The following is a 14,455-nucleotide window of genomic DNA, read 5'->3' as shown; positions in this document are numbered from 1 at the left end:
AAGTTGGAATGTCCACACATGGAAATAGATGAACCATACTACTTCCTTTAGTAAACTTATATTGTAGCTACCTTTTTAAAAAGTGTGCATCCTGTAATGTATCTGAGGATGTCACCTCAAGTAACTAAGACCATTTTTTAAAACTATAAATTTCTATCGGCAAGGTAATTACTGAATGCTACCATAAAGACCAGTGCTTTACTCATTGTTTAAAATTATTCAACACAATTAAAGAACAATAGATCTCTATAACAAATTTATTAACACCAAGCATATGCAGGGGAATTTTTAAGAGGTAATTCTGAGTTGCATTTCTTGTTTAAAAGCACATCATTTTCCTGAGATACCTTACTTTGTAGGAACTGTTTAAACACTGGAAAAAGTTAAAGATACAAATGTGAACCTGTTACTGCTCATTACACTTGATTTTTCTCCCTGCCCCATTCCCTTCAGATATGTCTAAATTTTCTACAGAGGACCAATATATAACTTAGGTACTGAAACACTGCCAATACTCAAATTACTCCCTGGCCTTACAACACAAAAATTAAGTATTTGTTATTTCTATCAATACGGATTATTCACAAAATGCCTGTTCAGACTTGACTTGCTAGGGACAAAGTTGTCTCAACACTAGTAGGTGTTGGGACAGGTGTATTTCTCTTTATCCCTTTCACTTTGGCAGGGGATAGGAGAAAAAGTACTGTTTGATCCAGGCTATCATATACTTATTTAAATGCTTAAGATGTCCAGCAGTTTTTTCCAAAATCAAAGATGCAATGTTCTGTGTTACAACATGGATTATTGCAACTTCCATTTTATGACAAAGGGGGAGGGCACAATCAGCAATACCTTCTGCCAAACTGAGATTTCTCTCCTTTCTGTCCCATAAGTAATATCTGAACAGGCCAGACAATTTAAAGATGTAATCTCTAGCCTACAAGGAGAAATAAAGACTGACTGCAGGCTATAAGAGGACAGTAGTTTGTATAGTGGATTGTGAATCAACACAACTAAAAGCCTGAGAATCTTGAGTAAAAACCTGATACCATTTCTAGAACATAGCAGCCAGTGCTATACTGTCAAAAAGACAAAAATCTATTCAACAATTAAGAGACCACAATCAAAATGCAAAGAGTTTTTTTGTCCAAATCAGAAGATAACCAAATATAAGAGGGTTTTCTTCCCTATTGTGGAATGACAAATACTCCAGAATTTTATGAGGCATCAATGTATGGGGTAAGAAAATCTAGACTGGAGTACTCTTTAAAAACTAAGTTATACTCTCTAGCCACACAAAAAGACTTACAGAAAAATAGCCATAATCCGATTTCTAGCAAAACCAAAGCCACCACAGCCACAGGCTGCCCTTTATATACATCTGGTGGCAAAATTATTCAGTATAACACAAATCATACTGATTTAATAGGGATGTCAAACATCCACTTGGAATGTTCTTCAATGTACTGTACAAATTGTGAATACATTATATTTACAACTGATCTCATTATCAGGCTTAAACACAATAACATGTTTATTGATTTATATGAAAAATACTTCACTAAGAAAGTAGACAAACTGCACAGAAATAGTACAAGTGTCATGTGCATAGCAATATAGCTTAAAGCATTCACATATGGCTTTGTTTAAAAGAAACTGTTAGAAAACCTGGCCCTATGAGGGCCTGTGGTTATACAGTTGACACAAAGTAAACTGCTTCACATCTTTTAGGCACTTGCTAACAACAGTGTTCATCCCTGGAAAAGAAAAGGGGGGTTGTCTTGAAAGAGCGAGGAAAAATACGGCAATAGCTGTGTGTAGCTGAAAAACATTTTTTTAGTAGTGCATGCACAGAGCTGAAAAAATACAATTCCTGTGCAAGATTTTATAGCAAATAACTGAAGTATAAAAATATGTACACACTTTGATTTTTAAATATATACATAACAAAAGCCCTGAAATTCATTCTCTAAATATATCACATGATAGTAGTAACAAAATGCAATTTGAACTGCAATTGAAGCTATTTAAATTAAATTCATACAGGATAATTTTAGGTGTTAACACATTTGTTTCTCTTTTAAAAACATCATTTTGATGCTGTCATCCAAAATAATCTGCAAGCAGATGAGCTCTTTTGTCTTTTTCAGTCATCACAATAAATTACCCTAATGAATTCCAGTCTCGAGTGGCTTCCATTAGATGACGCTGTCCATGTCCTACCCAATTGTCCTGATTGTCAAATATCCTCCCACAAAACCAGCACCTAAATTTAGTTTTCAGCGTATTATCAGAGGTAGTTTTCACAATCTGATAATTGTTTTTGCTCGTCTTCTTCAGTGTTAATTTTAAAACAAACCTTTCTTTTACAGGACTTACAGGTTTGAGCATTTTGCGTTTTCTTCGAGAGAGATCATTAGTAATTATGTACAAACTGTTATAATCTGCTGGCTCCAAAAGAGCATCAATAGTTCTCTTTGACAAGGAGACCTTTAGCACATGTCCTTTAAATTTAGCAATAGTCTTCATAACATTTACAACTTCTGGAACATCTGCATCAGGATGGTTTAGCACTACAACTGGCTGATTTCTTCGGGGGCATTTGATTAATTGTTTGGAATTAAATGGAAGTAGCTTTAGAATCCTCACAGTGTCTTTTGACAATCTTGGTCTACAAGGGGCGCGAATTAAGGATTCAAATTCATTCACATCCATTTGATTTTTCGCTTTACATTTTCGATGCAACATTTTCTTTCTAGGAGGTTCTTGAAGGACATCTTTAACTTTCCGTTTCAAATTCCTGTTCTTCTGTGAAACCATAGCATCAGAAACTTTAGCACCAGTTTGCTTTGAATGACGTTTAGCTTTTGAAAATTTGTTTGTTGGTGGCCCGGTTGACATCTGGGTTCCAAAAGCGTTCCCTTTGTTAGCACTAACTGTTTGTGCTGAATCAGATGGAATCTTTTGTGACCGTGTCTTTAAATTCCTAAGGGAATTTACAGATTCTACAGAAGTAATAGGATCCTTTGATTTATCACTTGCCAAACAGGCATTTGCTGGCATCAATGTACCTGGAAGCAGTAAGGCATTGCTAGAAGAAAAAGCTGCCTTTTTCTGATCTAGTGCAGGACTATTAAGGGAATGCATATTATTGAACTGTAAGGATGACTTAATGTTGCTAATTGGCTGACAATTGTCAGCAGCAGGAAAGGTCTTAATTTTCAAAAAAAGCTTTTGTTGCATTGCTCCAGTTTTCTTTGGTTCACAATTTTGACCATTAGCAGTACCCTGAAGAACATTATGCTTCTGTACTAGGGACTTGTTTGGCGACATACATTTAAGAAAAACTGCTTGTCTACCATCAGGCAAAAGTGCATAAACAGGTTGTTCTTGTCCAACCTCTGGTGGTTTTATGGACTCCAAGGTAGCAACATTACTGCCTTGATGTCCAGCCTGTATTTTCACGGAAGAAATTCTGCTCTCTGAATTTGTCATGTTAAGTTGCTCCGTGTATGACATGCCAGTGGATGAAGCAACCGCTGTCCCACTAACACCAGAATAATTTCTTATACTGCCAGAGCTGTCTATTTTAAATTTCATACCTGATGTAGCTATTTCCTCTTTACCACACTCTTTAGATGCAATTTTCTCTAAAACCTGAGAACTATTTTCAGTGGCATTTGCAATTGTTCCAATTGAGCCACTACCAAAAGTCAAGATCATTCCAGGTCCTTTGTTTAAAAGTAAAGGTGTAGCTCTTGTTGCCTGAACATCTGATGAACTGTTTTTTGGAGACGGCTTCCCTGAAATAACATGTAATCCTTGTTGATGGGCAAGCCGCAAGGGTACAAAAAACCTTGGGAGAGATGACTGAAGTAGCACTGATTTCTTCTGTTCTGGAAGCATTGGACGGATAGCATTAGGGACATTCAAACTGTAGTGCATCTTGTGTTTTTCCAACTGCTGTGCTAAAATTGAATCTGTTTGACTTTTAAGCAATGCACCAATGCCTGTTGTCCTTGAAGTAGAATGCATTTCATCTGTTCTATGAGCCATCACTGGGAGTCGTCCTTCATTCCTAAAATACACACCTTCATTCATTGCACTGCCATTCACATTCAACTCTCTCTTGAATTTAACAGGAGAATTAGTTAAACTGCATGCAGCAGTTGAATCTCTGAAGTGTGCAAATGTTTTACACTCCATTTTATTATTTGGAAATGAGTTGTCATAACCAGTTTTTATATAGTTGAGTGGCTGAGTAGCAGGTTGCCCTCTTAGAACATCTTGTAATGACTGGTTTACTTCAGGTGACAAATAGTTGGATGCCTGAGTACTCTGGAGTGAGAAAACAGATGTTATTTTAGGCATAAGTGATGTATTTACACAATTAGAGGCATTTTCTTGTTTTGATTTTTCAGCTACATGTTCCAACACTTGATTTACCTTTGTATTCAAATGCTGCTGGTCACCATGATGATTTTCTATAGGATGCTGTCTGTCAGTAGCATAATTGGATTGGTTAGCTGAAAATACTGGAACATTATTTGTATTTACAAAGCCATGAAGAGACAGCAATGAAGATCTTCTTTCTAGATTTAACACTGTTTGTTGTTGCAGATAAGTAGTTTCATTTACAGGCCTACTCTGGAGAGAAAAGGCGCTGTTGGACATATGGTGTTTGGAGCTATCCAAAGTATCTATTTTGGAATAATTATGGAAAGGCAGTGGTACTTGATTAGAAAAATCAGTTGATGGGCAGTAGATATTATTGTATTTACTGTTGTTTACTTCACCATTCCGTACTTTTAATTCTGTAGGAAAGGTTTTTTTCATAGGGTCATAATGTAGCATGTGTGCACCAGCAGAGGATAAAACCTGAGAATGGTCCTGAGGTACACAATTCCTCCATGAAGAATCTCTATTTCCAGCCTTAGCCACAAAATCACAAGGAAGTGAAGAATCTGGTTTTGCTGGCAGACGAGTTGTAGAGTTTCCTACCATTACAATATGAGGTCCTACTGTTCGAGATGTATTCAAACTAAAATAATCTGGACTTTCTTGCTTTATTTTTCCTGAATATTGATTAGAAAATGACAATGGAGATGATGCCAATGAGTGAACAGAATTATTTCTAGACATTTGCTGATTAATTTCATGAGGTCCAGCAGCGGAAGGTAAATTGAAGTTGTCAGCTGTCTGCTGCAGACATTCAGTTGAACCATCTTTTACCCCATCAACCTTATTTTCTGTTGGCAAATTCTGTTTATCTGTAGGTAGCAGTTTTATTACTATATGCTGTTTTCCATCAACCATCTTGAAGCCCATAAATTTAGCACTGTAATTTGCAGGAACAGATATTTTGTTGTTTTTAACCATCAAAACTGTAGGACCATGAACAGCTTTTTTCAGCACGCCAGAACCCAAGCCATCTTCTGCTCTACTGTATGGTATTGCTGGAGAGGATTTTGCCCCACTGTAGATATGCCTTTCATTGAGAAGATTGTTGTCTTCGCTGAGGTGTAATTCTTTTGTAGGCTGGCCTGGCTCTTCAGATTTAGGCTGAATTTCCTTCACGTTTTTGAGAACTTGTCTGTCCTCTTCTCCAGTTCTACAACTGCCAGTAGTCATTCTTTTACGTCTCCACAGGGCCTTCCTCGATGCACCTGTTTTGTACCTTTTCAAGATAAGTTTTAGTCCTGTTGAAGTTTTCTTCATCTTCTCATTGTTATCTGTATCCGTTTTATCTTTTGCATAGAGGTGGTCTCTGTGTAATGTAATAATATGTTTTAAAAGATAGTTTTTCCGAGATGCCATGTAGTTACAATATTGACAACTGAAAGGAAATGTGCCGGTGTGTGAAGCAACATGTTTCTGAGATTCTTCTTTTGAAAAACTTGCATGGTGACATTTATCGCATTTATATTGTATTTCATTGTGCCGATGAATATGCTGAACAAATGTGCCAACGTCATGGGTGGAAAATCTACATCTTTCACACTGAAAATGGCCATTTACACAGTGCCTAGATGTGAAATGTTTTGTTAGGTCCAACAAAGTATATCTATTATCATCATTACAGATTTCACATTTTACTAAAGTGCTACGATGTGTTCGACGGTGTTGATTAAATGATTGGAAGTCATTAGCTGAAAAATTACACATTTCACAGGGGTAAGATGGCAACTCTCCACGATGTAACAGCTGGAAATGCTTCTGCAGATCATTTGGACTGTACTTAACATTGTTTCTGCATTTGGTACAGCTAAAATTCAGTATCTTTGCAGATGTTTTCAATCCTTCCTCATAATTCAGTCTTGGTTTACTATGTAGAATATCAGTCTCAGAAAAGTTGCTTCCATTCACATCCATGTGCATGGAAAAGGCTCTTGCAGGCTTTTCTTTACATTGAAATACTTTCATGTATCTGTCAATTTCATGTGTACATAGCACTTCATTTGGAATATTTACCCTAGGCAGCTCTATTTTCACATTTCTCAGTCCATAGGTGAGAATATCTGAAATTGCAGGTTGAGTTATATACCCCTTAACAGAAGTATCCAATGTAGGAACACTTGTTCTATCTAACTCATTGTTATGTAACAAACTTGTATTTTGGATGCAAAAGGATGGTTCTTGTTCAGATGGCATTTTTCCTAAAGTACTCTGTAATTTACTATTTTTGTACTCTTCGTTATTTAAGAGATTCTTGTGCAGAAGTACTCAGAGTTCCAGGATTTCCTCAGTTTAGTAAATCTGGAATTAAAAGTACAAAGTTAATTTTAAAGGTTAAAAGGGGGAAAGATACCCATAGTTTCACATACTAAAAGCAGCATAATGACTGACACCTGTGTGCTAACATAGCCATTAAAACTAAAAAGTCACAAAGCTTTTGATCGAAGTTGTTTTTTGTCACCACAGACATGTCACATTTTCCCCCATTAAACCCATAATCCCCTTGATGTGGATTAAGAATTGAAACCTTCACAGTGACACTCAATACCTTTCAGCTATTGGGGTCTCCTTTTACATACTCAGATTACTTTGCTCCTCCCACATACGAGTTATTCTCATTGGTTAATTCCTACATGAGTTAATGCAGCGCCAGAAGCAATGTGCCATTGTTTCAGCCACAGCTTTTCTCCCAAATCAGTAGAAGACAGTCAAACCCTACCTAGTTATGTTCCTGGCCTTCCACCTCCAAGGTGATCAGTAAGTCAATCTTCACCCAGTTTCCTATGATCGCCCCATATTCTACACATTTGGACATGATGGACTGCTTAACACAGAGGCTGCCAACCGTTTTATAAAAAACAAAATACACAAACAGGAGACTCAATTACCAACAAGCACAGACTGTACCATGACAACATGAAATGAAAATAACCTTAAATGTCAACTAGGACTTCAAGCAGGCAACTTACCAGAAATCTCAATTAAGTAGATTTAAAAAGATGCTTCACTCTGCAATACAGCAAACAAAAAAACCCTTACTATGTGTTCTGAAAGATAAACTCTCACAGGATTAATATGTATACATCAGGAGCAAAAGACAGAAATTTGAAAATATGTGACTCAGTGGTATCAGACCTAAACATTTCTAACACAGGTCTTTCCCCTAAGTAGATGTTTTGCTGTGGAAAATCCTCTTGTCAGGGGCAGGGGGTATCATTAAACAGAAGTGCTGTGCAGGCATTACGCCTCAACGAGGAACTGGGGGAAAAGTAGGAAAGACGGTCATGCAAGTCGCCCCTGTTAGCAACATTCTTGAATGCACCAGCCTTCTTCCCACATTGAGCCAGGTCTGAGGGAGTTTTCTAAGTACTTTTGGTTGAACACACTTAGAAACCCCTTTTAAATGTTACTACTCAACACATGAAGGTCGGGGTAGATCCTGCACATACAGAGACATTAGGCGTACAGCAGTGTGTGGTCCCATTCCCCTTCCAGGATTTGAAAATTCTAACACCTAAACAGAGCTAGAGAGGTCTTTGTTTTCCTATATGCCTGCCATTATGTTATCTATAATGTTGTTCATCAAATTAAAGCAATGAAGTCCAAGGGTTCCAACACTGGTTGATGTTCTCCTTTTCTAGCTCAAAGCATAGTAGCAATGTTTGAAGTTCTCAAATGGAAGCAGCATTAGGTAATTTTGTGCAACACCTAATGGATACCCCTATATCCAGTCCATCACCAGATCATGTAATCTATTACAATGTCAGAAAATATAGCCCGCCCTTCTCTGCTTCCTCAGCAAAACTCTGGCCCCTGCCCTGGTAATTTCTTTCTTTAGCTACTGCCATCTCAGGTCTTCCACTGTCCCATCTTCATCCACTCATCGCCATCTAACATTATGCTGACAATGTCACCTCCCTTGGCAAACTGACCACGTGATGCCCCTTCTTAAATCCCTATACTGGCTTCCTATCCCCTTCCAGATCCTGGCCGACTCAGCTCCCAAGTATCTTAAAAAATTGTATCCATCCATACTGACCTTCTCAGGCTTTTAAGATCTACAGAGGGGGCTCTCTTAGTACAGTGGTACCTCGGGTTACAGACACTTCAGGTTACATACTCTGCTAACCCAGAAATAGTACCTCGGGTTAAGAACTTTGCTTCAGGATGAGAACAGAAATTGCGCGGTGGCAGTGGGAGGCCCCATTAGCTAAAGTGGTGATTCAGGTTAAGAACAGTTTCAGGTTAAGAACAGACCTCCAGAACGAATTAAGTTCTTAACCTGAGGTACCACTGTAATTCCACCAACCAAAGAAGTAAGAGAATAGAACCCAAGAGAAGACTTTCTCTGTGACAGCCTCTAAACTATGGAACTCCCTACAGAGCTGCATTTAGCATCTTCACTATACAGTGGTACCTCTGGTTACGTACTTAATTCATTCCGGAGGTCCGTTCTTAACCTGAAACTGTTCTTAATCTGAAGCACCACTTTAGCTAATGGGGCCTCATGCTGCCACCGCGCCGCCGGAGCACGATTTCTGTTCTCATCCTGAAGCAAACCCGAGGTAATATTTCTGGGTTAGCAGAATCTGTAACCTGAAGCGTATGTAACCTGAAGCGCATGTAACCCGAGGTACCACTGTACAGTTTTTGCTGTATGCTGTAGACAAACCTCTTCTACCCTAGCCTTCAACTGTTTCATGGGACCCACCACTTTTGCTGAATTTATATTGTTCTGCTCAATTTTGGTTTTACTTGTTTTATAATTGTAACAGTTTAACCTTTTTAAATAATTGCACATTATACTGTTATAACTAACCCTGGGAACTTATGGTGAAGGGTGGGTGAGAAATCTGACAAATAAATAAATACATTTCTTGTGCTCATCTTCAAATCCTTCCACGTTCCACGGCCTTCCTCCCCATTATCTCTCTGCTCTTATATCTTAACACATCTCTTCCTTTGGCTTTTATCTCTTCAGCTCCATTACCCACTGTTGTCTAAAAGTCTCATTCTTCACCCTTTCTCCCTTGCTGCCTCAAATACCTCCCAGAATGTGTCCAACCATCTCCCTTACCTCATTCAAATTTCTCCTAAAAACTCACCTTTGGAACAATCTTCTAGTGATAATACCCTATATTAACTAAGCCAAAGAAACTTAATTGCATCTTATTCCCCTGTTTTTCACTGCTTTCATTGCCAATGTTGTTTTCCTTTGTTAGGTTTCAGATTGTAAGAACATGTAAAGTGCCATGTACACAGATGGTGCTATATAAATAATAATAACCAACATAGGCAACCAAGCATGTTGTGATTTACAAGTCTGAACACATACATAAACATAACGGGTGATATCCAACTATTCTGTGAAATGCCCTGAGACCTCTGGGTATAGGGTCGTATATAAATTTCAGGTATAGGGCGGTATAAAAATAAATAAGTAAGAGCACACTCACTGCAATCAATGGATTTTAAGTTGATTTTGGTACTACTCTGAGTATAACTAACATTAGATATCACTCAACAGCATTTGAGAATACAGGATATTTTAAACAAAACTCCCCCACAGTGAATTTTAACTTTAACCACAGATAAGTAATAAACTTACTGTTTAAAAAGATTAAAAATCCATTCTTCAGTAGTCTGTTCAATACTTTTCTTTTCCAAGAGATGAAAGGCATAAAACAGAGGGTCAAAAGACACTGCATTCAATGTACAAAAAATCCTGAAATAAAGAACATGTTTTTAAAAACACAAACATAGGAACAACTTAGAAGTCACTACCACCTGAGATCTAACTGTGCCTGATCCTAATGTACCTACAGCAAAAAATTAGGTAATTTTACTCTAAATGTGGTCATTCATAATATGCCCAGAAAGCAGGGGGGATTTATGTCAATATCTAGAAGTTTTGCAAGTTTTTGTAGTTCTGCACATGGCTGGCACTAAGTATTTACTAATACTCCCTTTAAAAAAATGATATTGTTGACTACAAATCTGTAGCATTTTTTGACCCCTGACTTTTAGCAGGATAATCAAAATCAAATAAATGCCCACTATGACAGAAATTCTAAACAAATACTGTAAACTAGGGAAATGCCAAGTTTAATTTATTCTCCCAAATCTCACCAACCTTACACATCTGTACAAGTCTTCTACACTTTGGAACAGAAACCTGGCTATGCTAGCTAACTTTAAAGCACATGTAACGAGCTTCCTTAATACCTAATATTTACATTGCTTATTTGTAAATTAACCTGCAAATATTTATCTGCAGAAACTGGAAATCTAACGATTTCCCAAAATATTCCAAAAATAGTTAAAAGATGTCAGGAAAGAATTTGTTCATGTTACAAAACAAAGGCTGCACTCCTACTTTTGAGTAAACACAAAGGGGATTGCACTAAACACATGCACCTTATTGATTTTGCAAGCTTTAAAATAGTGCAAACACCACTAGTTTACTAAAGGTGCAATCCTGTGGTACCCGGGAAGGAGTCCCAGACACCATAAAGTATCTCTAGAAGTGGACCACTGTCAGGTGGTTCCCTGGATGGCAACAGTGCTTTCTGCTGCCATGGCTACCCTACCAGTGGTGGGCCCAAAACTAGAAGGATATTAGCATACATTGAGGGCAGCCAAGGATCTGCAGGATCCTACACTTCTTCATTCACCCATCATGACTCCAAATGGAGCCAGAAACTAGAGTAGCCTAAGAGTTGGCATACCTAATTCCCTGCAATGGAAAGCAACCATAACAGAAAAAATGGTCACCCCTTCCTCACCTTCTGCGGAAGCCAGCAAGGCTTTGAAAATGGAAGTCGCTCTGCCACAGATCTTTCCCACCCAGTAGGACTGCTCTGCTCACTTCCCGCTTCCCCAGATTAGATTACTTACAAGTAAAAAAAAACTGTTTAAATTTAGGATTTTCTAGACAGCAGCAACTTGAAAACCAGAGTACACAATCAGAAGCATGAAATCTTTCACAGAGAAAGAGGTCTGTTCTATGCAGAGGTATGTGTCATGGGGACCAGAGAAGGAACTTAACAGGCTAAATCACTCTGCCCAAAGATTAAAAGCAGATATACCTAAACAAAAGCAAAAAAACCCAAACCTCAAATTTAGAACAATTTTAGTATCTCCTTATACAGGCTGAAGCCTAGAATATAGTTACCAAAACATGCATTATTTTAATGGCAAAAAACAAACCCAATAAATCAATCTTACAAACTATTATTCTTGGTTCAGCATTGTAACCTACATGCAATGTAGTCACCTTTTTTAAAAGAGATGTCTCAAGTCTACTGATCAATTCCCTATACAAAGTATCCCATATTTTGCAAGAGTTGAAGGAATAGCAAAGACAAATTATCTCCATAGATTGTATAAAATGTGTCTACTTGTAACACTGCAACTTCTGGTAGTATCTTATTTCAGAACCAAGCCTTTGTTGTTTTCACATCTCAAGTTTATGTGAGCAAGACTGGACTGGCAGATTTAGAATTTTCTCAACTTAAGTTGTAATACAGGTCCATCTTACAAATTATCCACATAGGTACATCCCACTATATTATTATACAGCAATATATCACTCACTATAATTTAGTGAGACGACCAGTGAGAACAAAAATGATTAGCACATTTCCATGGTTATATAAGAAGAATCTTTGCACTATCTTAAGGAATTTTCATGAACATTTGGCTTTGTTGGTTTTCCTTTCCAAATAACTTCTTTCAAGCTGCAGCAACGCATGCTACTTAACTTCAGTCCTATGGTAACACAATCATAAATATCAGCAACCAAAATCAGCTCAGTACTTTGTTGTGAGCAAGAGAGGATTATCTTGGCAAGTCTTTTTTGGTGCAAGGCTACACCCAAGCAAAACAAGATGGCAGTCAACAACAAAGCAATCTCCCTCCCACTCTCTCTCTCATTCTGCAGGAAGTGCTTCCTAGCCATTTCCAAGTTAATCCTTTCGACACAATCCAGACAGGGCAATGCTCAGCATCTGCACTTGGAAAGGGTGAAGGGCCTTTGCCCCAAGTCAAGCCCATGATAGCCCTTGTTGAGTTTTGAAACCATGGAGTCTGGCCTGCCAACTTGCTGTCTTTAGGTCTCAAGACCTTTAAGGTGCTGAAGGAGTCCATAAACTGGGAGGAAAACAAAAGACCACCCAACTCATTCGTCTGCCTGGACACACACAAAAAAGCCATTTCGGGTTGAGTTGGGCTTCCTGGGCGCCTCTAGAACTTTTGGGCGCCATAGGGAGAAGCGCTGCCAGGCCCCTCAGGTGTCTCTCAGGGGCACCAACCCCGCTATTTTGGTCCCCATGGAGCTGTGTTTCGGGAGACAAGGGGTGGGGGTCAAGCTGCTCGCGCCCCCCGTCCTAGAAAAGGGGTCCCTGGCTGAAGCCGCGAGGAGACGGGGCGCTGCCGAACAGCAACTCTCATCCTGGCAAGGCGGAGGGATACACGCGCGCTGTGTTGGTCGAACCTTCGCCCACAGAGGCGCGAGCGGCAGCGCGGCCAACGGCGCGTGGCCCCTCAATAGTTCCCCCCGCACCCCTGGAATGAGGTGCACTTCTCTCTCCCTCTCTCTCTCTCCCTCCCCAAAACCAAGCCGCGACCGCGGGACTATTTGATGCCTCGGCCCAACAAGAGGGCGGGTTCCTGTCCAACTACCGGGATTCGCCCGTCCCGCTGAAGAAGCTGCCCCCTCCCGCCGCCCGTATGGGGTGGGGGGATCCCGCCTCCCCGTTACCTAGCTGGACGTCCAGGGCCCCGCGACTCCCCCGCGACCTTCCCCCCCCCCTACGCTGGGCACGAGCGCTGGGCGCCTAGATTACCTCGCCCGTCTCCATAGTCCGACGAGTCACAATTGGCGGCCATTATAGTTTTCCATCCGGGGACTCCGGCAGTTTGACGAGCTCAGCAATGGAAGGCGGGGTGACTGTGGCGGAGGGATATTTCGCCGCACAAGAGAGGGGGCGGAAGGACGGAGGCCCAGGGAAGTTTGGGGGGCGCGAGGAGACGCCTGGGGGGGGGCTGCCGACGACGCCCTCTTTGCCGCTGAGGAGGCGCCACGACCTGCGCGCCCTTTTTTTTCCCCTCGTCGCTTTCACGTACCATGAAAGCTGCCTCGGCGGCGACGGCGGCAACCGCCGGCCGGGGAGTTTTTCTGTCAAAGTAATGAAGGCAGCAGCGGCAACACGGCCGAGTCCCTCCTCTTCCTCCTCCCAGCCTGTTATTTGTGTGTGTGTGTGTGAGAGAGAGAGAGAGAGAGAGAGAAAGGAAGGCTGTGGGGGTGGATTAGTAACACCAATACACACTACCAGATCCAACAAAGAGGCACCCATATTCCCCCCTCACGGGTGGCCAACGAAACGGCCTGGTGCCACACAAGCACATACATACAAGCAAAGCCCATCCCGGGAAGCAAAACAGGGCGCCATCATGTCCTCTCCCTCAGCCAAGGGATGACGACGACATCACCCACTTCTTCCCCCTTTGCTCATCCATCAGCCGCACGCGGCCATTGTCTGGAAGCCGCCTCCTGATATCAGCAATGTATTTGCCCTCCTTCCAGTGCTCATCTTTCAGTTGCAGATAGCAGTCCTTTTGTGCTCAAAAGAAGAAGGAAAACGCGGCCTGTTTCCCCTTCTCTTGCATGAAGACAATGGCGTTCTCTGCACACTCGCGAAATGCAAAGGGAAGGGGAAATGGCCTCCTCGAAGCAGCTTATATGAACCCAGCTTAGCTACAAAACAAAGCAGACGGGGAAGAGAACTGCTGAGTGGCACAATAGAAGCATGAATAGGTAGCATGAATCGCATTTGTTTAAAACCTAGGTGAACGTTATCAGGAGGGCCTAAAAATAGGGGTGAAGCCAGTGCTGAAGCTCTCTTTGTGACAGACAACACAGGGATGCACCTTTGGTTGGTATATGAAAGGTAATTCTTTGCTTAGCTGTTACTGCAACACGGAGGGTAAGCTTTACAAG

The 14,455-nt window shown here is 40.5% G+C and overlaps 1 protein-coding gene across 5 annotated transcripts; it reads right to left on the bottom strand.

Moving 5' to 3' along the window:
* Positions 1–242: 242 nt before the first annotated feature.
* ZNF518A (zinc finger protein 518A) lies at positions 243–14,132 on the bottom strand. 5 transcript variants are annotated; one of them, XR_008330574.1, is made up of 6 exons: positions 13,302–13,550; positions 10,064–10,180; positions 7,425–7,464; positions 7,175–7,292; positions 841–6,756; positions 243–810 (listed from the first exon to the last, which is right to left on the bottom strand). XR_008330574.1 is itself a non-coding variant. In XM_053388790.1 (5 exons), exon 5 carries the CDS (start codon positions 6,649–6,651, stop codon positions 2,164–2,166), a length of 4,488 nt encoding a protein of 1,495 aa, XP_053244765.1. In that variant the 5' UTR covers positions 6,652–6,756; positions 7,175–7,292; positions 7,425–7,464; positions 10,064–10,180; positions 13,866–14,132; the 3' UTR covers positions 243–2,163. The 5 variants fall into 5 exon arrangements, 4 of the variants coding, with proteins under 4 accessions (XP_053244765.1, XP_053244761.1, XP_053244764.1 ...); XM_053388790.1 differs by lacking the exon at positions 13,302–13,550 and adding an exon at positions 13,866–14,132 and having other exon boundaries at positions 243–6,756; XM_053388786.1 differs by having other exon boundaries at positions 243–6,756.
* Positions 14,133–14,455: the final 323 nt, after the last annotated feature.

This window comes from Podarcis raffonei, chromosome 5 (genome assembly GCF_027172205.1).
Source record: "Podarcis raffonei isolate rPodRaf1 chromosome 5, rPodRaf1.pri, whole genome shotgun sequence".
Lineage (NCBI taxonomy): Eukaryota > Metazoa > Chordata > Lepidosauria > Squamata > Lacertidae > Podarcis > Podarcis raffonei.
This window is presented reverse-complemented; position numbering and strand designations above follow the sequence as displayed.

Bases quoted from the DNA above. Each gene is read 5' to 3' on its own strand.
- ZNF518A (XM_053388790.1), bottom strand. From the start codon at position 6,651: ATGCCATCTGAACAAGAACCATCCTTTTGCATCCAAAATACAAGTTTG.